Source organism: Pelodiscus sinensis, chromosome 1 (assembly GCF_049634645.1).
Source record: "Pelodiscus sinensis isolate JC-2024 chromosome 1, ASM4963464v1, whole genome shotgun sequence".
Lineage (NCBI taxonomy): Eukaryota > Metazoa > Chordata > Testudines > Trionychidae > Pelodiscus > Pelodiscus sinensis.
This window is the reverse complement of record NC_134711.1, coordinates 187879126-187906793: the sequence shown is the minus strand read 5'-3', so window position 1 is coordinate 187906793 and position 27668 is coordinate 187879126. Positions and strand designations below refer to the sequence as shown.

The window sequence follows — 27668 nt, the reverse complement described above, 5'->3', positions numbered from 1 at the left end:
GGGCGGGGCTGATGACGCAGCCCTTCCCGGCTGGCACGTGCGCAGTAGCCTGGGCCCAGGGGCAGCTCGCGCCCAGCGGTTACGCTCTGGGGTTTGCTTGGCTAGAGCGGCGCCCACCGCCCGCCCCCTCAACCGTCTCTATGCTGCGATTGGGCTAGAGCGACTCCATCCCCGCGGGGCGGGGGAGCTTTCCTGGCGCCGGCGCAGTCGCGGGCGCTGCGGAGCTGCCGGGAGCGGAGCCGTTGGGCGGCGCGATGGCGACGTTCTTCGGGGAGGTGCTGGCGGTGCCCTCCCGGGCCGGGGTGGACGACGACGAGGAGGCGGCGCTGGCGCTGGAGCGGGAAGAGACGCCCGAGGACCGCGAGATCCGCCGGGAGCTGGAGAAGAAAAGGTCGCGGGGCGGGGCGCACAGGAGCTGGCGGGGGAGGGGCGGTATCAGGCTTTGTGGGGCTCTGGGCTCCTCTTCCTTTTGGAGCCCCCCCCCGGCGGGGAAAATAACATTCTTGCCCCCCCCCCCCGCCACTTTTCCTTTTTGTTTCATCCTCCCGCCAGGCCAGGGCTGCTCAACTTTGGCAGCCCCGGGGCCACAGTGAGGAGGCAGCACGTGCCGAGGGCCGCAACTAACGTGTGGCTGCATTTCCATGCGAATAGCTTCCCTCACGCTGCCCCGCATGACTGCAGGGATTAAGGCCAGACTGCACAACGCGCGAGCCCCGTTTAAGTCCGTTCTGCTGATACATGTGTATAAAATACAATAGTCACCCGATTTCCACCCATCTGACAGCACTTTTAATGAGCAATGGCAGTCCAGGAATTTAACTACTAACATGCATATCAATAGAAAATCATTATATTGACTCTGTAGAAAGGTGAGGAGGGGCACAGTTCCGTTGGCCAGCTGAATGCTCTTCCCCTCGCTTCTGGGTAGCCACCTCTCACCAAGTGGTGGCCAGCAGAAGGCTTCAGAGGAGCACAGCTGGCAGCCAGAGAGAAGTGGTGCTTTCCTGCTTCAGAGCACCGCTTTTCTTCAGCCAGCTGTGAAGCTGCCCCATACTCCTCTGAAGCCTTCCAGCCAGTGTTTGTGCTACTCATTGACTCTTGATGGCTGCAGCCTGCAGGTTAGCCTCCCTGCTCTCTCCTGCATCCCCCCACAGCCCTCTCTGCACAGGGACCACCCCCTGCACAGGGAGTGGTCCATCGGACCTAGGGGGCCCTGTCATGGGGGGGAGGTGTTCCATGCCAGGGTGTGATATGTTTCATTGTATATGTGCCTGGCTCTGGAGAAGGAAGTGGAGGGGTATCGGGCTGGGGGCGGGGGAGGGGAGTGCATGGCATCCCTGCCAGCACATGCTCAAAGCCGGCTGCTCATCACACCTGCCCAGCACCTGGGAAGCAGCGGCTGCGGCTCTGCTCTGGGACCGGGCATAAGGTTGGCGGGAGGGGGATTGGGTTACAGCGGGGAAGGGAAGTGTCTGGCTCTGGGGAAGGGGAGGGGCGTTGGTTTGGGTGTGGAGGGGAGGTGTGCATGGCATCCCGGACAGCACATGCTCAAAGCTAGCCACTCAGGCTATGTCTAGACTGCAGGCTTCTTTCGAAAGAGCCTCTTTCGAAAGATCGCGTCTAGACTGCAGGCGGATCTTTCGAAAGAGAAATCCGCTTTTTCGAAAGAGAGCACCCAGCGAGTCTGGATGCTCTCTTTCGAAGACGGCCTCTTTACATTGAAGAACGCCTTCTTTCAAAAGAGGAGCTTTCGAAAGAAGGCGTTCTTCCTCATGAAATGAGGTTTACCGCCATCGAAAGAAAAGCCGCGTTCTTTCAAAATAATTTCGAAAGAACGCGGCTTGAGTCTGGACGCAGGGGAAGTTTTTTCGGGAAAAGGCTACTTTTCCCGAAAAAAACCCTGAGTGTGGACACGGCCCCAGAGCATATGCCCCAGTGCTTGGGGAAATGCGCATGGCAGTAGCAGTGGTGTCAGCAGTTCTAATTCTGGCTCCAGAACCCAGGCATAAGGTTGTGGGGAGGAGGATTTGGTTAGAGCGAGGAGGAGTGCCTGCCTTTGGAGGAGGAGATGGGGACTGGGTTAGAGGGGGGGGACTGGCTCGACAGGAGGGGAAATGGGTTAGAGCAGGGGGGGCCCTGGCTCTGGGGGAGGGGACAGGACAGGATGGTAGATTTGGGGGGGGAGTAGGAATCCTAGTACTGCATGCCAGCTCCCACTTCTCAGGAAGCACGCGGCTGTTGTGGGGAGCAGAGGAAGAGCGTGTGCTTTCTGAGAAGTGGGAGCTGGCATGCAGTCCCTGGACTCCTACACACACACACACATACACCCTGTGCAAGCAGGCAGCAAGGAGGAGGACGTCCCTGGCACAGTGACAGACCTGGTGTTTCAGGAAGCGCGCCAGCTATTAGGGGAGGGGAAGAACAGGCCGCACATTTCCTTAGACCTGGGATCCCCAGGTACCGGCCGAGCTATCTGTGTCTCTCCTCCCCCACCCACCTGCCTCAGCACCTTGCCCCAGCACTCTGTCCCCTGCCCCCACCAGCACAGTTGGGGTCACATTAGTGAGGCTTGAGGTTTTTTGGAGGAGTTGATTTTTGCGTCTCACTTGTGTGGCCCCAAATGACTTTTCTGTGAGTCAGTGTCCCCTGACTCAAAACAGGTTCCCTGCCCCTCTCATAAATAAAGACAGTGCTGAAACACATTGTGTCTGACATAATATTTTATTTTAAAATGAAGCCTGGTCAACAAGCCCCCAATTGGGGCCAAGCCCCCATCTTGCCGCAGCATCATAACACTCCTGCACTCCCCAGACCCCAAATCTGAGCCTGTCATACACTTGGAACCCCCTGTTCTGAGCCTCCCATATCCCCAGTCTTCTGCCACAAGACTCCTGCACCATCCACACGCTGCAAATCTGTGTCCTGAGCCCATCATACTCCCTGTCCTGAGCCCCTCATGCACCCCATCCAAAATTCCCGCACCCTCACAGTCACAAGCCTGCAGTTTGCTCAGCACCCCAACTCTCCACCTGACCTCAACACTGGGACCTCATACCGGCACCTGTTTTCCCCTGGTGCGGCTGGTTGTGTGTTTTCCACCCCGGTATGTGGTTCTTTGCACTCTGTCCACTGCTTTTTTGGTTCTTTGACTCTTAACGGGTTGGCCACCCCTGCTCTAGCTAGTTTTTTAAATGCCCTAGGGTGAATTTAATCGGGTCCTTCTGATTTCAATAAATTTATCTACATATTCTTTAACCTGTTTTTTTGTTCTCTGTTTTGGCTTTCTTTTGTAACACAGGCTGAGTCACACACAAACTATTTTTGTATTCTCTTTCTAGATCTCAGAGAGGAAAATGGATCTAACCTTATTGACAGTTCCCTCCCTGTGTTTTCATACATTGTTTGATTTGTTTGCATTAAACCTGTTTCTTTTTCTTACGCTAGGGAGGTCCATGTCCTTTGGAGTTCGAAGTTAAATGCATCTACTGGAAACTTTACAGATGAGCAGTTTCCTTGCTCTAAATTTATAATGGCTATAGGACATAATTCTGTAGGTAAGTGGTCCAAATTGAGAACATTTTTTTTTAGAAACTCTATACAGTTGTTTTATTCTCTCCCATTGCTCAATATCCATAAATTGTAGTACAGGTTGGATCTCCCTGGTCTGGCACCCTTGGAGTTTGCTGGACCAGAGGAGGTCAAGGCTACTCTCTTGGTTGTGGGTGTTCCCAGAGCCTGGGCTTCCCTTCCTGCTGTTGGCCCCATGCCAGGATGCCCAAGATCAGCTTCCTTGGGCTGGGATTCCCCATCCACCATTGGTCCCTCTGCCGGGGTTCCTGCTGCCACTGGGGTTCTGTCCTGGGGCCAGGGATCCCCCTGCCCAGCCACTGCTGGCCCCAGTCCTGCTGGAAATCCCTCTGCCAGCCGCTGCTGACCCTGCTTCTGTCCGTCATTCCCCCTGCTGGCCCTCTTCCACCAAGGTTCCAGCTGAGGATTCCCCACAGCCCCGCTGGCTCACTGCTGCCTGGGTTCCCAGCTGGGATTGGGGATTCCTTTCAGCCCCACAGGGCTCCCCAGCCCTAGGCTCCCCAGGAGTGGACTCCCTACCCACCACAGGACCAGCTCCCCAGTACCTGTGGGGGGACTCATGCTCCTTCCCTCCAGGGCTCTCTTGTCTAGCAACATCTGTGGTCCTTTCTTCTGGACCATGGATGTTGCTGGACCCGAGGGACCTAGATTTGGGAGGGTCAGCCCATAGAAGGAAGGTGTGTGGGTGCTAGGATAGTGCTTCTCTGTTTGGAGACATGTTTGATTTTGGTTTGGATCTCTCCAAGACTGGTTAATTTTCTTTTATGAAAAGGATAGCAGCAATCTGGATGTCTGGCAGAATGGTAGAGAATTGCAGTTCTCCTACAGGAGACATTTTGACCATGCTCTGAAGGGATTTTAATTATTTCAGTTTTTCATTTGAGAAATAAACTTTTTTTAGACCTGATGTTGGTGAAGAGAGCTTTCAAATGTAAACTGGGGTAATGATGAGTCTTTCTGTAAACAGCTCCATTATTTCTGTAGTTGTATGTAGCTTTGCTGTGCTGAGAGTGTATTTATTTTATTAAACTGCCAGCACTGGATACGTATCCTGTGATCTAAAGAAGGTGGGTTCTTTGACATATATCCCCATTAGCGCTACCTGGAAAATAGAAAGCCCTTCCTGCAAATAAAACAAAACAAACCACAAAAACCACAAGTGTGTTTTTTCCCCAGTATCTGCCGATGGTATCATTTGAAAATACATTTTTTAAAGATGCATCTATCTTATGTAATCATCTGACACTTTAAAAAAAAATGCAATCATACCAAAAAGATGATTTCATCATTGTCAGTTTCAGTCTGCCATTCTGAAGCTAAGAATATGAGCAAATGCATGCACTAGCTTTTTATAGGGGAATACAAAGAATCTGTTTTGGGAACAGAAGGGTAACAGAATAATGAAGACAACTCTCTTGCAGTCTTCTGAGTACTCACAGCCAGGAATTGGTAGGAAAAACTCCTAGCAGCCCAGGAGCTGATTGGCACTTAAAGTTCTCAACTTTATTTAAATCTGGTTTTGAGCTGGGATTTAAAGATGGGGTGTGTGTGTGTGAGAACTAACATAATCTAACTCACACTTTCTAGAACTAGTGAAGACAAGCTAAGCTGTACTTTAGTACTTCCTAAAATGGTTAAGATAATTCTGTGGCTTCCCCCGCCACCCACCCCCAAGGCTTTAGTTGACTTGTTTAGCATGCCCTAAAGTACAGCTTAGGGATGTTACACTTAGTTTAATCAACTAATCCAGTGTTTCTCAATCTTTTTTTCATAAAGTACCCCTTTAAAAAAAGAAAAAATGTAGTACTCACAGTACCTACAGTTTTCAGACACAAACATTTTTTTTTCTACCATTGCAACACATTTGTTTAAACAACTTAATCGTAGTCGGGCAGGTGATGAAATTTTTGGGTGTAAAAAATACAAACATAATAAAGCGCTGTAAAACTTAAAACACAAATTCAGTTTTCCCCAAATTTCAGTTGTGTGGTGTACCTCCCCAGACTTCTCTCGAGTACCCCTAAGAATAGTCATATCACTGGTTGAGAAACACTGAACTAATTGATGGAATTTCCATCGACTAGTCGATAAGTGGGGATGCCACAACGGGGTTAGCTCCCAACCCTCAGAGCTAGCCCCGCTGTGGCTCTGCCTTTTAAATGTATTAAGAGCCGGCAGGGTCCCCGTCCCCTACTGTGCACCAGCCTTTTAAATGTATTAAGAGTCTTCGGGCTCTTAACTTTAAAAAGCAGAGGCGCAGCATCTGGGACTAGGCGTGAGCCAGAAATCAGCTGATTCCCTGCTTGTACTAAGGATGTTAAATTTTGGTTAATTTACTAGTCAAGTAGTCAATGAAATTTCCATCGATTACTCGACTAGTTAATAGGTTGAGGCTCTTGTACATTTAAAAGGAGGAATGCAGAACTCAGCATGCAGCCCGGAGCCAGCGGGAAGTCCTGCTGACTATGGGCTGTACATGCATGCCAGCTTTGAAATGTACAAGAGTCCACAGCGGGGGCTGTGCGGTGCTGCCCCTTTGAATGTCTCCTCAGCATTTCTAAGCGGCAGCACTGCATGGAGCTGACCCCAGGCTCTATGCGGCACTGCTTTTAAATGCTGCAATGACGTTCAAAGGGGCAGCGCTGTATGGAGCCTGAGTATGGGCTCCGAGCGGCGCTGCCGCATTGAAGTATCCCTCCCCCTCGCCCCTACACCTTTGCTGCTTCAAGCAGGGGGAGGAGGGGAGAAGAATCTAATAGAGACAGCAAGTGGGGTGGTGGAGGGGAAGTGACTAGTCAAGGGACTAGTTGCTTATAACCGTAGTACAACTTGCCTTGTCTTAACTAGAATTTTGAAGGTGTGCGCTCTGAAACCTGTTTAAATTCTAGCCTAAACAAAGCCTTGGAGAGCAAAGACATTGAGTGGTATCAACTAGGAATTCTAGCACTTTCCTTTTGTATTAACTAGGGATGGAATTTGGCTTTCCACTAGGGATATGCCCTTGGATTTTACTTGTGCCCTTCCTCCTCCTTCCTCACTTAATATTGTTTTCTAATTAAGTAGTTTCTTGCAAGGAGATGTCTGCTAAATTCTTCAAGCCCTACTTTTGATCACTTTCTGTAAATTGTGAAGTTCACTTTTGACAAAAGCCAGCAGAATCCTTGTTTTGTGTCTTGGTACTGAGGAAGAAGCTGATTCCAAAGCCATGATATTGTGGATTAACAAGCCAAGAAAAATTGCTTCATTTGTTATGACAAAATGCCAGTATAGATAATGCACTCCTACTGTTTACACTGCTTGGGTTTGAATTGAAAATTGCATCATACTCGCTGTGATGGAGACTTTTATTGCCATGTGGGATGTGTATTTTTGAGATGATTTTAACACTGACTCCATGGGCTGGTGGAGTATCTGCATACGAGCATGTTCTGTTTGAGTGTCTAATCATGGGAGATGAATCTGGAAGGGAAAGAATATGCTGAACATGCTAACTTATAGTTTCAATCAATTAATGCAGTACATTTCATATGTATTTTGGAGGAAGATGTTTATTTCTGCCCACCTGATTGCTACCAAAGAGTGTAAGGGCTTAAGAAAAATAGGGAGGCAAGGATCAGTATAGGGAGTTGTTAACAGACAGTATCTACTGTGCTTCAATGACCAATAAGTCAAAATTTTTCTGTTTATAGTATCTGATGAGAGAGTTTTCTATGTGATACAGAAAGTATTTAACATATATAATGTATATTTAATTTATACTAATTAGGAGATTTTTAATATGACATTTAAGATTTATGGGGTGAAGAGTTTTGGGGTGAAGAGTTTGTGGTGTACAGGCAGTCCCCGGGTTACGTACAAGATAGGGACTGTAGGTTTGTTCTTAAGTTGAATCTGTATGTAAGTCAGAACTGGCGTCCAGATTCAGACACTGCTGAAACTGACCGCCAGTTCTGACTTAAATACAGAATCAACTTAAGAACCCCAGGCGTCCCCAAGTCAGCTGCTGCTGAAACTGATCAGCAGCTGATTCCAGGAAGCCCGGGGCAGAGCAACTCTGCCTGGGGCTTCCTGTAGTCAGCGCTGGTCAGTTTCAGCAGAAGCTGACTTGGGGACGCCTGGGGCAGAGCAGCTGGGGTGCTACTGGACCAACCCAGCAGCACCCCATCTGCTCTGCCCCAGACGTCCTGATTCAGCCGCTGCTGAAACTGACCAGCAGCGGCTGAATCAGGACGCCTGGGGCAGAGCAGCTGGGGTGCTGCCGGGTTGGGCCAGTAGTGCCCACGGGCGCTGCAGGACCAATCGGCAGCGCCCCAGCTGCTCTGCCCCAGAGTCCAAAACAAAAGCCTGATCTGCTGGGGGGGGGAGCACACTAGCTGCGCCCCCCCCCCCAGCAGACCAGGGACACGGGGAGCAGAGCCGCAGCGGCAGCGGGGTGCCGCGCCTCTGAGGCTTTGCTCTGGCAAAGCCTCAGAGGCGAGGGACCCCGCCACGGCTGCGGCTTCAGTCTGGGTGCCTGTGGTCTGCTGGGGACGGTCCCCAGCAGACCACAGGCACCCGGACTGAAGCCGCAGCCGCGGGGGGTCCCGCGCCTCTGAGGCTTTGCCAGAGCAAAGCCTCAGAGGCGTGGGGAACCGCCGCTGCTGCCGCTCCAGTCTGGGTGCCTGTGGTCTGCTGGGGACGGTCCCAAGCAGACCACAGGCACCCTGACTGAAGCCGCAGCCGCGGGGGGGTCCCGCGCCTCTGAGGCTTTGCCAGAGCAAAGCCTCAGAGGCGCGGCACCCCGCTGCCGCTGCGGCTCTGCTCCCCGTGTCCCTGGTCTGCTGGGGGGGCTTCAGTCCGGGTGCCTGTGGTCTGCTGGCACCGGGTCTCAAGGGGCAGCAGCAGCGGTTCCCGCGCTTCTGAGGCTTTGCTCTGGCAAAGCCTCAGAAGCGCGGGAACCCGCCCGGTGCCCCTGGTCTGCTGGAGACGGTCTCCAGCAGACCAGGGGCACCGGAGCAGTTTACGAACGGGGCTTTCTCGCCCCGACTTCTGGGGCGAGAAAGCTCCGTTCGTAAGTGCGGATCCGACATAAGTCGGATCCGCGTAAGTCGGGGACTGCCTGTAGTTGCAGCCACAATCTTAATGTAATTGATAAAGAGTTGCTAAAAAAAACCCAACCCCTGTAGTAATCCACTTCAAGAGGTTCTGTGTAGAATAGTGATTTTTGTTTTAATGGGAATGTTTCATATATCTGATATTACTATACAAATATATAAACTAATACTTACATTGTTTGCAGCTTTCTTGTCCTCTTTTGTTCTGAATTCTGGATGCTGGGAAGCCGTTGGATCTGTCAGATTGTGGAATGAGTGGTGCAGAACATCAAATACAACAAGTGTTCTTCCAACAGATACTTTCTGTTTGTTCTACAAATTAATATCTGATCCCACAGTAAGTGGCATAATATGTATGCGTTTAAAAATTACTCACTCCATATCTATTTCCTTTTTGAGGGAGAAAGTGAATGCTTTTCAAAAAAGAAAGTCAATAAGGTTGCAGTGTTCTTAGTAAGGATGTAAAAGACTAGTCGACTATCCTATAAGCATTTGCTTATTGGATAGTATTTTGACTAGTCGATATCCTGCCCCTCCACCTCCTTTGCTGCCTCTATAAAATAGAGGCAGAAGAGTGGGGAGGGAGAGGGGGAAACGGGTACTTCAAAGTGACAGCGCCATCAGCGGGGGCTCTTGTATATTTCAAAGGAGGAATGTGGAAGTGCCTATCGACTAGTCGATGGAAATTACATCAACTAGTCAATTAACTGCATTTTAACATCCTTAGTCCTTTTAACATCCTTAGTCCTTAGCTTACTACATCAAAACATTGATTTGACCGCTTACTTGACATGTTTGCTGAGATGTGAGTTGCGTTTCAGGAAGTTCAGGGTACTCAACTCTGCCACATAGCTAAACTAAGTAATTATGGAATTCAAGGCTACTTCTAGTGTCAGTTCCCACCCTCAAAGTCTAGTACTAATAGTTGTTCTCCGTAAACATTTTGGGCTAGATCCTTGGTTGGCATTTGCTGCTGTAATAAAGCTACATTGACTTACAGCAGATGACTATCTGGCCCACTATGTGCAGTGCAAGGAAGACTGATGGCAAGATGGAAATGGCAGTAGTATATAATGAGTTTAGTCAACATCATGCTCCTCTATAGTCAATATCTTTTAAATACAAGACAGAAAAGCACTGTAATTGAGTTGTCTGAATCATTTGTTTACAATTCTGTCTTTTCAGGTATTGTTGTGTCAGTGCAATTGCTATGTGGCTGAGGACCAGCAATTTCAGTGGCTTGAAAAGGTAAAATTGTGAATAATAGAAGTTAGGCAAAGAAATTTTGGAAAAAAACCTCACAGTCTTACAATTAAATTGAAATAACACCCTTGCTTATAATGATCACTTACTTTGTATATGACCATATTTTTGTAAAAATTGTACAATAAAACTCCATTGGTCCGGCATCCAATGCTCCAGCACTCCTGATGGTCTGGCACCATCAGGAACCCGGAAGTGCTCTGGCTGCCGGACAATTGGAGCTGCTCTGCGCCTGGCTTCCCCGATTCAGCTGCTGCTGAAACTGACCAGCAGCTGGATCGGGGAAGCTGGGGGCAAAGCAGCTGGGGTGCTGCTGGGTTGGTCCTGTAGTGCTGTCCCTCGGGGCTGTGGGACCAACCCGGCAGCACCCGAGCTGCTCTTGGGGACGCCTGGGACAGAGCACCTGGGGTGCTGCCAGGTTGGTCCGGCACCGCTGAGGGGCGGCACTGCGGGACCAACCCGGCAGCATCCCAGCTGCTCTGCCCCAAGCGTCCCCGATTCAACTGCTGCTGAAACTGACCAGTAGCGGCTGAATCGGGGATGCCTGGGGCAGAGCCGGACTATTGGAAGGGGGGGGCCATCCTCCCCACCCATCCCAGACCCCTCATAGCTCCCTCCCCTTCTGATAGTCCAGCATATCTGATAATCTGGCACCCCCTGGGTCCTAAAAGTGCCGGATTATCGGAAGTTTACTGTACTTAGAAAACTAAATGTTACGTGAATTTTGTACCAGGAAATTATGTCAATTTCCATTATAGTTGGAACTGGTTGTGTTTGTAGATAAATTTTCTAAAGCAGTTTCCAGTAGAGAGATCCTCTGTTCTCACACTTATAATTTTCAGAAACATTTGCCTTTCAGGCTTAAATTTTCCATGGTTGATTTCAGCGGAAGTGAATTATTCTAACCACTTTTTAGTTATGGTAATATTGAAAAAGCCTGTGTGTGTTTTGGGGGTATTTTTTGTTTAGAAAAGAAAAGTATAACAGCACTTGTACAAGTTTACCTCTGTCAAAAATAACTAGTTTGAAAATTGGCATGGACAGAGTTCTCACTGAAGAATGTGTGCTCTAATTTCTTTGAGGAAGAAATGCTCTTTTCCTGCTTATTTTGTTCTATCACTATAATTCTGCCATACAGAGAGGCTGCTGCTGGAACAATTTGCAATATTGTCCACCCCAGTCACTCAAAAGTCATGAGTCATGTTTAACTATTGTGTAATCAACTTCAAAATCATGACAATCTTAAATATTGTGTTCTTCATCGAGTAGTGTCCCCGAGGGTGCTCCACTCGAGGTGCTGGGCTCGTCCCGGCGCCACAAACGGAGAATCTTTCTTAGCAGTAGCCCTGCCGGCCCGCGCATGCGTTCCTGCTGTCTTGCGCTGTTTCAGCTGAGCGCGGGTCGGCTTGTCAGTTTCCTTCAAGTGGCCGCAGACAGACTTTACATACACTCCCCCTCCTGCTAGGAGAAAGGGAGATTAGTGTTAGATAGTTACTTGCTCTTCTTAGTTTCTTAGTTTTAGAGTAGTTAGTAGTATAGTTCTGTTTGTTTTAAAAAACAAACAAAAAAAACCCACCTTTTTTTCCTTGAGTTGTTCACTAAGTCTGAATGAACAATTATGCCGGGATCACCCGGTTTTAAAAGGTGCACCCAGTACCGGGATGCCATGCCAGCATCAGACGGGCACTCGCAATGCATTAAATGTCTCGGGGACGGACATGTCCCTCCCAAGTGCGTTCATTGCACGAAATTGACTGCTCGCCAGGCGTGACCGGGAGCTGAGGCTGCTGTTGTTTAATAAAGTCCTCCAGACCTCCGACATGCCTGAGCCATTCTCTGCTGCTTCAGGGACACATGAGATTCTTCCTACAGAGACTCCCCACAGAGCTGTTAAAACCCTTTCTGAGGGTTAGTGTGGCCGACAGACCGGGAACCCCAGGTGTTCTGCCGAGGCATTCCACGGAGAAAACGGGTAAGAGCCGTAGCTCTTCTGCCCCTACCCTAGCCCACACTTAGGATCCGATACGGGCTTCTACAAAGGGGTCCAGGGCTGAATCGGCACTGACGACGGCTCAAACGGTCGGTTTGAAGCCGGCAATGGCTGCCCCGGCACCGGGTTTCTCAGCGCATGCGCAAACGAGCGCAGCTGTGCCAGCACCCACAGCAGTGGTGCCGGCGACTTTATCTCCGCTCCCTTCTGTGTTGGACGCCCTGGCACCAGCCTCGGTACCGCAGGAGGGTACTGTCAACTTTCAGCCCTTGGCACCAGCATTACCGCCCTTGGCCCTGCAATCAGCTGAGCCAGCGGCACCGGCTCTTCATTCAGACTGCGGCCAGGCTATGCAAGTTGCTTCACTGCCTGCTAGCCCATTGCAGACGGCACTGTCCTCTCCTCTGAATTGCTCGGTGCCGTCCAACGCACAACACAAGTCAAGAAGGGCTTGGACACCATCTCTTACCCCAGACCGTGTTGTGTTTTCTCCTCCACCTTTGTCACCCGCCTCGTCCTACGCGGACAGCCATCACCATGCCCATCGCCCGACCAGGGACCATTATTACAGATGGCCTCGTCATTCACCACGGTGTTATCGAGCGCATTATTCTAGATCTCTCTCCCGCTACTCCATGAGGTCTATTTCATCACGGTCTTCAAGACCTTCACGATATTCACGTCGGTATGGAACTCCAAAGCTCTATTATCCGAGATATTCACCGGGGGTCATACCATCATAGTAGGTACTGTGACCATTACTATGGTGATCTTTATTACTCTCTCCGTCAAAGGTACCTGCGCTCACGGTCTCCGCGCTCCAGCAGACCAGTGTCTCCATGTCTTGCACCATTGCAACCCCACCCTTTGGCAGCATCTCCAACCCCTGTAGAGGACACGGCTTCAGTCCAGACCCATGAGGGACAGCAGGACAACCACACTCCAACTCGGGAACTTCAGAGTCCTGATTCTCCTGCTAACCACTCGTCTTTATTACCAGATGACACAGTTTTCCCCGGGGATCTATCTCCAACAGAAGACCATAATCAGTTTCAAGAACTTTTTAAGAGGCTTGCACAGTCTGAGTATTCAGACTACGGATGTTCAACAAAAACATCATCCATTACTTAAGAACTTGCAACATTCGCAAAAATCGAAGTTGGCACTCCCCTTTGACAACGCCATTTTGGAAATTGCCTATGACATCTGGCAGACTCCAGCTATTTCCTTGCCGACCAACAAGCGATCTGACAAGAAATACTTTATAAACCAGAAGGGCATGGAGTTCTTGTTTACTCACCCTCTGCCTAATTCCCTTGTCATGAACGCCGCCGCACAACAACGGTCCAAGACAGCACAAACTAAAAATATCGTAAATGACGAGGCCAAGCGCCTAGACATTTTAGGCAGAAAGGTGTATTCCTCTGCCACTTCAGCTTTGAGAATGTGCAATTACACGGCTTCCCTGGTGAATCATGATTTCGATAATTACTCGAAATTAATTCCTCTTTTGAACATCTGCCGGACTCAAATTGTCAAATTCTGAAGGCGGTAATACAGGAGGGCTATACAGCAGCCTGAACAGCATTGCAGATCACTCTGGACGCTGCCGATGCAGCAGCTCAAGCCACAGCAACTGCTGTAGTCATGCGTCGTGCATCCTGGTTGCATCAAGCTGCTGCCCCGAAAGATTTGCTGAATAAGGTAGAGGACTTGCCCTTTGATCGTCAGTCGCTCTTCGCTCAATCCACGGATCAGGTGTTCCACTCAGGCAAAGACTCCCGTATGACGTTGAGAATGCTGGGGATGTATACACCTCCATATAAGCATAAGAGATTTATACCCTATAACAAGCAAAGACCTTTCTCTTATGCGTCATTCCGTGCCAGACTATACGAGCAGCAAAGAGCAGCAAAGGCCAAGACAGCACCAACAGAAACTGAGACAACAATCTAACAAGGCGCCTGGCCACCAGCAGGGACGGCAGCAAGTTTGACATGTCGGTTGAGGGACTGTGCATTACCCCTTTGACAGAGGCTCCACACAATCCGCAAGCTTTATTCCATCATCGGTTGAGACCTTATCAACATCGTTGGTCTTTGATTTCCACCGACCGTTGGGTCAACGACATAGTCGCTGCAGGATATACCATTCCTTTCATCTCAGTCCCCCCCCCCCTTACCCATCCTCCCTGTCCCTTTTCAGGGACCCCTCTCACGAGACTCTTCTACAGCAAGAGGTTTCTTGTCTACTGTCAATAGGAGCAGTGGAGAGGGTTTTACTCTCGGTACTTCCTCACCCAGAAGAAGTCAGGGGGTTGGAGACCTATCCTGGACCTGCGTCGACTCAACCGTCACTTGCGGAAACAGAAATTCAAGATGGTTACATTGGCCTCTATCATCCCTGCTCTCGACAAAGGGGTTTGGTTTGCTTCCCTCAACTTGAAGGATGCTTATTTCCATATAACGATCCATTCGGCCCACAGGCGCTTCCTTCGTTTTGTAGTGAGCACAGAATATTACCAGTATCGCGTGTTACCCTTCGGCCTCTAAGCAGCTCCGCGGGTGTTCTCCAAGACCTTAGCAGTGGTGGCTGCTTTCCTTCGTTGTCTCGATATCACAATTTTCCCGTATCTCGACAACTGCCTGTTAAAGGCCCCTACCTTCAATGAATCTGCCCGAGCAGTTGCCACTACCACGACGGTATTCAACGCTTTGGGTCTCATAATCAACTTCGACAAGTCATCCTTGACGCCGAGTCACAACCTCGAATTTATCGGCACGAGGGTCGATGCACAGAGCGCTAGGGTATACTTACCCACAGCAAGATTTGAGTTGATTCGGTATTTGCTTCAAACTGTATCAGTTGCTCCCAGATCCCACATACTTACCTGTCTGCAGCTGCTCAGGCATATGGCCGCCACCACATATGTGGTGTCACATGCAAGACTCTACCTGTGCGGTCTCCAGCACTGGCTTTTCACTGTTTACACACTGGGTGTACACAGCACGAACGAAACAGTGTTTATTCACAAGCACGTCAGGACTTCGCTAACATGGTGGGACAGCCCCAAAAATCTTCTAGCAGGGGTCCTCTTCCACGGGCAAAAGCCCTCAGTACAGATCACAGCGGATGCTTCCTTGATTGGTTGGGGTGCCCATCTGCAAGAACATCGAGTTCAAGGGCTCTGGACACCCCAGGAATCCCTACAGCACATAAATTTCCTTGAGTTGCGAGCTGTATTCAACGCCTGAAGGCACTTCCTCCACATGATCTGAGGTCTTACAGTTCGCATTCTCACCGACAATATATGCACAGTGTACTATATCAACAGGCAAGGTGGTGCACGCTCATGCCCCCTTGTGCAGAGGCTATATGACTATGGAACTGGGCATTTTGGCACGGTATAACCCTTATCGCATCATACCTTCCCGGCAAGGACAATGTCATCGCCGATGCCCTCAGCAGGCACTTCCTTCCTCAACACGAGTTACACAACAAAGTTGTTCGTGATCTTTTCCATCTCTGGGGGTTCCTGAGTATAGACCTCTTTGCCTCTCTCCACAACAAAAAGTGCCGTCGTTACTGTTCGCGGACAGGTGTCGGCATGAACTCCTTGGGAGATGCTTTCCTACTCAACTGGAGTCGTCACCAATTACTCTGCGCTTTTCCTCCTCTTCCTCTTATTCCAAGGGCGCTGGAGAAGATATCAATGGAGGGCATGACAGTGATTTTCATAGCACCCTTTTGGCCCCTACAGACTTGGCTGACGCAATTGTCGAGAATGTCGGTCGCTCAGCCACGACTACTACCACTGCTGTCCAATTTGCTCTCTCAAAAGCACGGTACAATGGTGCATCCGAGCATCGATTGCATGCACCTCACGGTGTGGCTCCTAACTGGCTCCAACTGCCAGAAATGACCTGCTCTCAGGCAGAGAGACATGCTGATAAACAACAGACGCCGGACCACTCGCCAAACCTACCTCTACAAGTGGTATCGGTTCCAATCGTGGTGTGTGGAGAGGAATCTTGACCCTCTCTCTTTGCTGGTGCAGCAAGTTCTGGACTACATCCTTCACCTAAAGATGGGGGGGTTGGCAAATGCTTCGCTGAAAGTTCACCTGGCAGCAATCTCGGCCTTCCGTCTTCTGATCAATGGCCATTCACTGTTTGCTCATCTGCTTACTGAAAGATTCCTAAAGGGGCTTAGGAACCTGTACCCGACCTACACAATTCCACCAGAGCCGTGGGACTTGGCCTTAGTACTGGACACATTAACTCGTCCCCCCTTTGAGCCGTTAGCAACTTGTGACTTGCGCATGCTCACGATGGTGTCATTCCTGCTGGCAATCACTTCAGCACATCGAGTTAGTGAATTGGCAACTCTATCTGCCGACCCACCATGCACGTTATTTTCTGAGCAGGGGGTGCGGCTTCGTGTCCATCCTACCTTCCTCCCGAAGGTGAACTCTCCTTTCCATATAAATGAGCCAATAAGTCTGCCAACATTCTATCCAAAACCTCGCTCTTCACCAGAAGATTCACATTTACATACGCTCAATGTCAGACGAGCGCTGGCCTTCTACCTGGAGAGAACACGTGCTTTCAGGAAGTCTCGGCGTCTTTTTATAGCTATGGACGAGTGTTCGAAAGGTCAACAGCACTCCGCACAATATATTTCCAATTTAATCACTTCTTGCATCACACGTTGTTATGCCCTACGGCATAAACCTTTACCGGGACGGCTTCACGCTCACTCCACTAGAGGAATGGCCGCATCCATTGCTTACCTTAGAGGTGTGCCCTTGCAGGACATATGCCGTGCAGCAACTTGATCATCTGCTCTTACATTTGCCAGACACTATGCCCTGGCGAAAGTATTAAAGAACGATTCAGTGGTGGTGCTAGCTGTTTTGGCCACAGCGCAGATGCCATAAGTCCGAAGCACACCGATACCATTGGACCACTGCTGTGTACCCACCTCGAGTGGAGCACCCTTGGGGACACTACTCGATGAAGGAGAGAGTTACTCACCCTGTGCAGTAACGTCTGTTCTTCGAGATGTGTGTCCCCGTGGGTACTCCACGACCCGCCCTGCTTCGGAGTTTCTATTTTATCTTCCAGATGCTTCCGGTTGGGAGGAAACTGTCAAGCCGGCCCGTGCTCAGCTGGAACGGCGCAAGACAGCAGGAGCGCATGCACGGGCCGGCAGGGCTACTGCTAAGAAAGATTCTCCGTTTGCGGCGCCGGGATGAGCCTAGCACCTCGAGTGGAGCACTCATGGGGACACACATCTCGAAGAACAGACATTACTGCACAGGGTGAGTAACTCTCTCTTCTTTTTGTTTGCCTTCCAGTTTTTGAGCCTTTAGGGCACCCTCATATCATTTTTCATTATATTTTTTCCCTGCAACCTTGCAGGTTACATTCATTTATTTATAAGTGCAGATTCACAATCATTTGACTTCAGGAACTAGACTACTAACAGAAATACCATATGTTGCAAATCTTAGGAGTTGGCACCAATACACACATTACTTGTGTAAAGAGTTTGTAGCTGTTTCAGTGAGACAGAAAGGAGAATAAAATGTGTTTATAAGCGATCTGCAAAGAGATTTTAAAAATTGAATATTGAATATATATTCCCTTTAAAATATATAAATAGGGCCTGGAGATGTATGATATTTCTCAGGTGAGGAAAAAAAACAATGTTATGCCTTGTCTTTCCTGATTTAAGGTGTTCTAGGAGACTTGTTCTGAGCTCTTGTGCAACAGATAGGGCAGAGGATCAGCAATTTCAGTATTAATAATGTAACAAGTGTTCTGTTCCATTAGGCCAGCGGTCAGGAACCTTTTCAAACCAGAGCCATACTACATCAAAATTCAGAACAAGTGGTCAACAGGAAGTCGGTATAAGAATATCCATTTGCATGGCTGAAAATATGCAACTTAATATTACTGATAATTGACATGATGATTAATAATAGCATACATGAAACGTTCTAACAGACTACTTAATGGGATTTCTGCTGCATCTTTTCACACACTTTTTTGAATTTTACATCAGAACTGGTCAAATTCAGCTTCTTGCAAATTCAGGCTATCGAGAAAGCCTGCTCACACACATAAGTGGAGCCAAACATTGAAAGTAAGGCCAATCTGGCATTCTACATGGTGTTGTATGTGACAGGAAGTTCTTTCCGAGTTTGCAGAATCAGATGATCATTGTGCTCCAGTGTCTTCATGTCAGCCCATTTGTGCAATTTTACCAATTCTGCACGTTTTAAGCAAGGCATTCTAAATCAGAATTCAGCTTGACGAATTTTTCCACCCAGACATCCGACTCCTTGAAATCCGCAATTTCCATTTCCAAATTGCTGACTGGGATGCTTGGAATGACTGTCAAATCCAGTTCAACTAATGCTTTATGTGGATAAATCATAAACAGAGCACTGTGTTTCCAAAAGTCAACAAAACAAGATTTGAATGCTGTCAGGAGCTCAGAAACAAACCGGCAAGCTGCTGCAAATCAAGGCTGTTATTTGGATTCTCGCTCTAATATGAATCATGAAACATTTGTACTCTTTCAAATGTGCTAGTCTGTCCATCTTGATATCTTTGAAGACAGTCAATTTTGGCTCAAATCCAAACACTGCCTGCTGCAGATTCAGTGTTGTATTTCCTTGCACTTGTAGCTTAAGGTTCAACTCATTCAAATGACCAGTAATGTCAACAAGATAGTAAAACCTGAGCAACCAGCCTCAGTATGAAAGCTTGGTGTGTTGACACCCTTCATATCCAAAAATGACTTAATCTCTGGGATGGCAAAATAGTGTGTCCATTATTTTGAAAAATATTTCAAAATAATGGGCAGCTTGTATAGACATGGGGTAGCTCTTTTGGATACCTCCAGTATTCTGAAATAACCATACAGTGGCAACATAGAAAATGAAACCATTTTTAGTAAGTCTGTATTGATCTTAGAGTAGAAAGAAGTAACATCTGAAAGTGGTGTATGAGGAAGAGTCAGATATCCAAAAATGCATTCCTATTTTTTTTTCTGCAACATCGTTTATTTTGACTTCAAGGAACAACCTTAAACATTTCCAGACTGCCCCTAGAAGTTCTCAGCAAATTTTAACTTCAAATACATAAGAAATGAACAATATAAAAATGTGGAGACAACGGGGCGGGGTGGGAGCCAAGCATTTTATTAGAATTAGGTATAACAACACATCTAGTGACTAGATATTACCTGAAATGTAATCTAAAGTCTGTTTCTTAATTTATACAATCATTTTGATTTCATATGGTTTTCTTTCCCTATTCATTCACAGATTATAAAAAATAACTGTTCAGGTTTCTCTGCTGATCTGTAGGAGGGTTTAAAAACCAGAAGCCTACAGAGCAAGTCGGGAAACTTAACAGATGTATAATTATTAGCTACTGTTTTATATGTTGTTGGAAATTAACACAGTAATCTCTGTTTTTGAGAGTGTGGGAGAACTTTGTAAATGTGAGCAACTACTTGCCATCTAAACTAAAACGAACCCACATTTCTGTAATTGTACTCCATTCTTTTAGTAGCATAAACCTCACTTATGTTGAATTAATATTTTTATTCCAGGTTTTTGGCTGTATGCGGGAAAAGGACCTGCAAGTAACCATTCTTTCAACATGTCCTGTAACTGATTATAAAACTCCTGAATCCACTTTAACGCTCCCTTCTCCTTTTCTGAAAGCTTTAAAGACAAAAGAATACAAAGAGACAGTCTGTTGTCCACTGCTGGAACAGCCAAATATTATAAAGGATCTACCTGCTGCTGGTATTATGCAACTTCATTTATATTCTTATATTTATTCATTTATTTTCTTGTGGCATTGCAAGGTCGTCATGTGTCTGTTACTAACTATTGACACTTAATGGTGAATGTTAATTTAGAACAGCATCATGTTTAACTGATTATCCTAATTTTAAATTAATCCTGTGTATATAAGTGATGAGTTGGGAAGATGACATTATGAAAATTAATTCACAACATTTTGGCATCTTACATATCAGTATGTAAAACAGCTGTTATGTAATTAACAGCTTATACTGTAAAATATTATGTTATGCAGTATATATTGAGCCCGGAGTTACCTAATGAAATTAACAGGCATAAGGAAGTACTTCACCCAATGCAGTCTCGGGGTGGCCATGTTAGTCTGTATCTGCAGAAACAACGAGGAGTCCTGTGGCACTTCAAAGACTGAGGGTGTGTCTACACAGCACCCTAAACTCGAAATAAGATACTATGCACTATGCAATTTATGTATCTTATTTCAAATCTGTTTTGAAATAGGCTATTTTGAAATTTGGCATGTCTACACAGCCCAAATTTCAAAATAACGCACTCTTTAGAGCCAACTCTTAACGCTCATAGACTATTGTTTACCAGGATGATAAAATAGCGTGCCCTTTGTTTCAAAAAAATATTTCAAAATAATGGGCGGCCTGTGTAGACATGGGATAGATCTTTTTGGATACCTCCGGTATCCTGAAATAACCGTGCAGTGTAGTTGTACCCTAACAGATTAATTAGAACATAAACTTTTACTGGTAAAACTGACTTCATATTAGCCTTCTTAAAACTTAAATACTCACCTGGGGAAGTGAAGAAAGAGATTGACAGTCAGATGAGTACCCAGAAGTCACCTGCTTCAGGACAGGCTCAACAAGGTAAATAACAGAACACATTGGTTATCACCTACAGCCTCCAACTAAAACTCTTCCAGGCCATCATTGACAATCTACATCTAATCCTGGAAAATGATCCCTCATCCCGTTGGGGCTCTTGTAGATTTCAAAGGTGGAATGTGGAAGTGCCTATGAAGAAATTACATTGACTACTAGTGGTGCGCAACCTTTTTCCCAGTGCAGCCCCCAGGAAAATGTTGGTTGAGCGCCAAAAAAAAAAAGCGTGGCCCCTTTAAATGCCGTTCCGCTCACGTGCCGCTCCCCTTGCCCCCACCACATGTATGATGAGCCGGGGGACAAAGTGGCGGCCGGCCCGGCACTGCAACTCCCCCCCCCCCCCCCCCCCCCCCCCCCCCCAGAAGGCAGCCACGACCCCTTTGGGAGTCGCAACCCATGGGTTGAGCACTGATGGACTACTCAACTAGTAAATTAATCTCTAGTTAACATCCCTAACACAAATCAGACATCAGGAATGATAACACACATAAGCCTGTAGGGGAGCATTTTAACCTCCCTGGACATTCAGTAATGGATTTGAAAGTAAGCTTTCTACAAAAAAATTTTAAAAACCAGTTACAACAGGAGATAACGGAACTAGAATTCATTTGCAAATTCAACTCTGTCAATTTAGAATTGAATAAGGATCTCAACTGGTTAATGCATTGCAAAGTCAATTTCCACTCTCTAAATATAATCACATCTCCAGATCTAATGCTATGAATGACCCACTTCCAGCCTCACTTTATTAGCTTTATTTACACAAGCAGCTTCTTTGTATGTGCTCCTGTTTCTGTAACTTCCACCTCAATTCATCTGAAGAAGTGGGTTTTATCTACAAAAGCTTAAATCCTAATAAATCTGTTAATATTTAAGATAAATTCTAGAAGGATAGGGCTCTTAATAGCTATTAGTCAAAATAGTCACAGATTTAAACCCATAGCAAAATGGTATACAGGCAGTCCCCGGGTTACATGGATCCGACTTACATCGGATCCCTACTTACAAACGGGGTGAGGCAACCCCGCACTAGCTGCGCCCCCCCCCCCCCCCAGCAGACCGCCGAGACGCGCCGCAGGCCCCCCCCCCCCCAGCAGACCAGGGAGACGCGGAGCGGCTTTTCTCAACAGACACCTCAGCTTGAGAATAAAGGACTGAGGGAAGTGAGGTGTGGGAGAATAAAACTGAGCTCTGGAGAAATGTTTGGCTAGAGTTTCCCCTACAATATGTACCAGTTCCGACTTACATACAAATTCAACTTAAGAACAAACCTACAGTCCCTATCTTGTACGTAACCCGGGGACTGCCTGTATTACTTAAATTGAAAGAGATGTTATGCAGTGTGGATTAGATTATTTCACTCTGATGATAGTCTTTTCTTTTTGGTTATATTTAGTTTTGAGTTATTGTCAAGTATGGCAGATTCCTGCAGTGTTGTATCAGTGTTACACGGATGTCATCAAACTGGACGCTGTTACAATTGAAGCATTCAAGCCTGTGCTTTCCTCTAAGAACCTGAGAAATTTAGTCAAGGTAAAGCTTTATTTTTTTCAATATTAGTGGAAAGTTCTCTTTGGCCTACATCACTGTAGTATTGAAATATCTAAGATTGTAAACTAATAATACTTCGGCTTTGTTTGTATAGTTTTAAACAACGCAGTAAGTTGAGCATTATAAACACTGTTTATCTGCACTTTTGCCAACAAAACTTATCCTTGGGAGCAGGGAGAACGGCCTTTGCTTTGTCAATAGGAGACTGTCAAAGCCATCAAACCTCGACCTTCACACAGGCTGGCTCTGCCTGCACCCAAGAAGGGTCAGTGGGTATTTTGAATGTGCGCCTGAAGGCCACATTCCCACCACCGTCCTGGATCCTGTCCCCTCCTATTCTCCAAATGCCTTTCTTTTTTCCTCCCAGCCCAGGCATCTATAATGTCAGATTGCTGGGTCCTCAGAATGGTGATGCAAGGCTATATGCTCCAATTTGTTTTCTCCTCAATCCTATTCACCCTGTTCCTTTTCAGGGATCCCTCTTATAAGTCTACTGCAACAGGAAATGCAGGGCCTGCTGCAGATGGGGGCTCTGGAAAAAGCTTCCCTCTCCAGACTTCAGGGACAAGGGCTTTTACTGCCATTACTTTTTAATCTCAAATGCCAAAGGGGGCCAAAGGCCCATCCTCAAACTGAGAGACCTCAGTGAATATCTCAAGAAATTGAAGTTCCTCGTAGTCTCATCTGTCATTCTCTCCCTGGATCCAGGAGATTGGTATCCTGTGGCCGACTTGAAGGATGTGTACTTTCATATAGGGATCTTTCCAGGGCACAGATGATTACTCTGTTTCACAGTGAGGTCCATGAACTGCCAATTCATGGTACACCTGGCAATAGAACGCAAAGGTGTTTCAAAAATCATGTTGGTAGTGGCAACTTACCTCAGGCCTCAATGTATCATGATTTAATTGCATTTCAATGACTGGTGGTCTAGTGTCACTCCAGGTTGCACGTCCAAAACGCCATTGTGATGCTAATGGCCATCTACTGATGTCCTGCTCTGTTGATAAAGAAAAATCAGTGTCAGTCCTTGTATAATGGATAGTCTGTCGGTGTGGTCCGCAACTCCATCAAGGCAAGGGCATTTCTTCTGCACTACCGATTCCAGACAAGGACTTCATTGCTGGACTCTGCATTTCTCCTTACGATGGCCATCCTGTGCCTATGGCTGCTAGATCACATGGCAGTGTGCATAAGTTTTTAATCATGAGAGGCTTCAGATACGACCCTTTTAAGCAGTGTTTGCTTGTGGTCTATGCCCTGTGCAGGGATTATTTGGACAAAGTTGTCACCATCCTCCCCCAGAATACTCAGCACTTCGTAGTGGTTGATGGAGTCCTATTCAACAGTGCATGAGCTTCGGTGTTACTTATATCTGATGCCTTGGACCTTGGCAGGGGAGCACACCTTGGCATGATGCAAACACAAGTTGGTCCACAGAGGAGGAGATGTTGCATATAAAAGTCAAGGAGCTCAGGGTGTTGCGCCTAGCCTGCGTGGTCTTCCTTCCAGGGATCAGGGACACACTGGCAGAGGGCCTAAGCAGATCTGTCTTTTCTCACTCCACTCTGAAGTGGCCTGGACAGTTTTCTAAAGTGGGGAACTCTACAAATAGATTTTGTGCTCTGCAGGACCTGGACAACGGTGCTCTCTGACTTTCTTCTGAACTGATCAGGGGATCTGATGTGTTTCATGATGAGCGAGATTGGCAGAGAGTCTGTCAAATATCAAAAAGGGCAAAGTTTGAGTCACAATGATTGTCGTAGCATAGGTTCAGCACGTTGGTCTGGCTGCTGAGTGCATGGCTGAATCAAGAGGAGCAAGCTTCCTCCATGAAGGTGCAGATGGTCCTCTTGGAAAGTACAAAATCTTCTGTTAGAGTGACTTACCTGGTGAAGTAGGCGAGGTTGTCCCAATGGGGGTCTAAGCACAGTATCTCGCCAACAAATTCTTCTCTGCAGTCCATCTTGGAATACCTGCTCCTTCGGAAGAATCTGGGTCTGGTCCTATGTTCTAACAAGGTTCATCTAGTTGCCATTTTGGCTTTTCATCTGCCAATCAAGGGCAAATCTGTGTTCTCTCCCACAAGATGTCAGTCACCTTCTGAAGGGCCTTGAAAGGCTCTTCACTGCCATTAGGGATCCTGTTCTATAATGCGACCTCAATCTGGTTCTCTCCGGGCTCATGGATCTGCCCCTTTGTCCCCTTACCTATTTATCATGTGGGGCTGGTGAGTAGATTTCGCTGCGGTTTGTCAAGCCCTGCACATGAGCAAGCACTCAAAGAAAAGACAGCTACATTTTCTGTAATTAGTGTTCTTCGAGATGTGTTGCATGTGTCCATTCGATTATCCGCCCTCCTTTTCCACTGTCTGAGTTTCTGGTAAGAAGGAACAGAGGGTGTGGAGCTGGCAGTGTTTCTTATTCCATGCCATATGGGTGCTGCTCCAGGGGGCGCCAGATCCAGTCCCCTATATTACAATGGGAATAACTTCTATTACATGCATGCAACTAAGATGGAATGGACATGAGCAACACATCTCAAACCACCCTTCCTATTTATGGGTGTGACTATTTAAGGAAGGAGGAATACAGGTTAATAAGTCCGAATGTGAGATTAAACTGGATGTTCCTTTGAAGCTTTCACTAGTTCTCTCGATACCTTGTTTTATAGTTAACATTTTAATCATTTTGCTGTTCACTGAATGCTTTGAATGAGTACGAGAAAGTATGATTTAATGGTTTTATATACTACTAGTGATGACTTATTTCTTTGTTTTACTAGGATGTCTCCAAAAGCGCAGAGATTCTGAAGAAATTAGTGGCAACCAATGAAATTTGTAACAACATCTATACATAAAATGGACATTATCACCAGTACATTCGAGTCTGTGAATTTTTGTCAATTCCAGTTGCATATTTGAAGATAGCTGCTTCCTTAAAAGTGGAATAAATCCCAATAGATTTCTTGTATTTTGAGGGTTTTTTTTACTTGGACATAGTTCAGTGCTGGAATGGCTTTATACATGTCAGATTTTCTTGCTTCAAGATGGGAGAATGTACTCTTTAAAGTTTATTAATCCAAAGAAGACAACTTAAGAGAAAAATTGCATTCAGCCTCAAGTTGATCAAACAACTTTGTTTTCAAATACACAGTTCATATTCAAAGGAGAAAAGTGTGTTTGATATCTAATGATGTCATACTCTTTTGAGTTACAAAAGTTGAGTTGTCTTAAAAATCTGTCCTTTGAAAGTTTTCTGTGGGGTCTTTGAATAAAAATAAATAGAAGTTCTCAATTATTATATACCAAATATTTATGTTAAAATATCACGACAAAGACATATTGGAAACTGTGGTGGAATTAGGGATGTTAAACACTTGGTATGCTTACCAGCTAACCAGCCTGTACCTGGAGCAGCCCTGGCTACAGAGGGGGTGGCAGGCTAGGCAGCAGGACCCCACAACCCCAGCAGATTGGGTGGCAGGCTCTGAGTTTAGTGTTTAACTGGATAAATGCTAGTATTTAACTGGTTAACTGTTTTAACATCCCTAAGTGGAATCCTGAATTTTATGTGTACACATAAGTGAAAGTGGTGGGAACAGCTCTCTGGAAGCAGGTGAAATACGTGATTCCATTTTTTTCACTTTGGAACTTACCTCAGTATTTTAGCTCCTTCTCTTACATAAAGAGAAATTTATACTTTGACATACACATTTTGCAGGCAAAAACTGCACCACTGTGCTTTATGTCTGAACAGCACTAGCACAATGGGGTCAATTATTGCAGAAATACAAATAAGAAGTAATCATCAAAACTGACTTTAATATCAAAAGTCTGGCTATGTCCAAACAATAAAAATGTTCTTCATCCTTTCTGAGTTGATAAAGAAGTCGTAAGAGCAGTCACTTCTATACTAAATATGGGAATAGAAAATACTGTTTTTAAAAGCAAATAGTTGAAATGGCCAGTATTTAAATTTAAAATGGCGGTAGAGGGTAATATTTTAAGAGCCTGTACAGGTTGTACCTCCCTTGTATGGCACCCTGGGGACCAAAATGGTCCTGAACAAGGAGATTTGCCAAATGAGGGGTAGTCCCTCCCAGCATGGTTCATGCTGCCCCGGACTAGGACTCCAACCCAACTGCTACCTATCTGGCCATGGCTTTCCAGGCTGGAGCTCCGTGGCTGCCAGGGCCAGACCTCCTGGCTGCACTGCCTACCTCTCCCTCAGCTCCTGGTTTAGTTGCCGCCCCTCCCCCCGCTTCTGCCCTGCAGCTTGACCTCCTTATACTTGGGCTCTGTGGTCCAAGAATATTCACTGGACCAGAGATTCCCAGTTAGGGGAGGAACAACCTGTAGTTTCAATGTTGTTTTGACAGTGTATTTTTAAAATTAAATATTGGGATTGGTATAAAGTTACAGTACTTTAACTGTATATTGTCTTTGACTTTATTCAAGATCATAATTGCAAATGTGGCATGAAGAGTTAATTTTTGTTGTAAACAATCAGAGTGCTGTTACTCCAGTGAGAATTTTAAAATGTGTTTTGATCATTTTACAGGAAAGAGAGATTACTTTGAATCTATTGTGGCCTAGATTATTTTTAGCATAGTGTGATTTTTGTTTGATACTGAGAGTACACTGGAATATTCGTAACACTATAATTTTGCTTTGCCTGCTTCTGAAATTTCTAAATCTGTATTACATTACAATCTCAACTATCCCTGCTATATTTGGCCTTGCAGTGTTGTAACTGATGCAGGTGAGACCAAGTCTTCAGCAGATTGGATTAGTGTAAAGCCTCGAGTGCTTTCATTTAAATTACTATTAGTATATTCAGAGTTTAGAGCCCAGAAAAACAAATGGCCATTATATAGGTGGTATATTTTTAAATATACTAGCAAGGAGACCTTTTTTTACTTTTAACCAGAATTTTACTTGGTGTGAAGAAAACTTGTTTCTACAGTTGCTTTGTAGTCATGACCTGAGATGAAAATATTTTTGCAATGAGAGGATTGTTCACTGGTTACTCCAATTGCTTATTTGTGCATTTCAGATATGAATATTTGTAAATTGAAGATTAGAGGAAAACCTTGAATAAATAACAGTGCTTGTATAGCATTGGGTTTCAACCTTTCTTTCAGTTATGGACCACTAAATATTTCATATGGAGATGTGGACCCCTTTGGAAATTTCAGACAAAGTCTACAGATCCCTAGTTGAAAACTGTTTTATACAAATAGTATATTTCTAGTACTTGTCTTGTTGTCACAGCCATTTCCAGCATTTCAAAATAGTTCCTCAAATACTGAATTTATTTACAGCTTATACTAAGCAAAGAAGGAAAATTGATGTATTTAGTTTTAAGGTTAAAAATAAATTTAAAAAGACCTCTAATAAATCCAAATTCTGGAAATCTCTCCAGTATGAGAAACCAGAACAG

The 27668-nt window shown here is 46.2% G+C and overlaps 1 protein-coding gene across 1 annotated transcript; it reads left to right on the top strand.

Moving 5' to 3' along the window:
- The first annotated feature begins 64 nt into the window (after positions 1-64).
- Positions 65-27346, top strand: PSMG1 (proteasome assembly chaperone 1). Its single transcript, XM_075912015.1, has 7 exons — positions 65-391; positions 3445-3554; positions 8867-9018; positions 9867-9929; positions 19564-19762; positions 22070-22206; positions 25009-27346. The coding sequence occupies exons 1-7, from the start codon at positions 255-257 to the stop codon at positions 25081-25083; spliced, it is 873 nt and encodes a 290-aa protein (XP_075768130.1). The 5' UTR covers positions 65-254; the 3' UTR covers positions 25084-27346.
- Positions 27347-27668: the final 322 nt, after the last annotated feature.

Coding starts and splice junctions, on each gene's coding strand:
- PSMG1 (XM_075912015.1), top strand. CDS start 255: ATGGCGACGTTCTTCGGGGAGGTGCTGGCGGTGCCCTCCCGGGCCGGG. Junction 392..3,444: donor CGGGAGCTGGAGAAGAAAAG/GTCGCGGGGCGG, acceptor TTCTTACGCTAG/GGAGGTCCATGTCCTTTGGA. Junction 9,019..9,866: donor AATTAATATCTGATCCCACA/GTAAGTGGCATA, acceptor CTGTCTTTTCAG/GTATTGTTGTGTCAGTGCAA.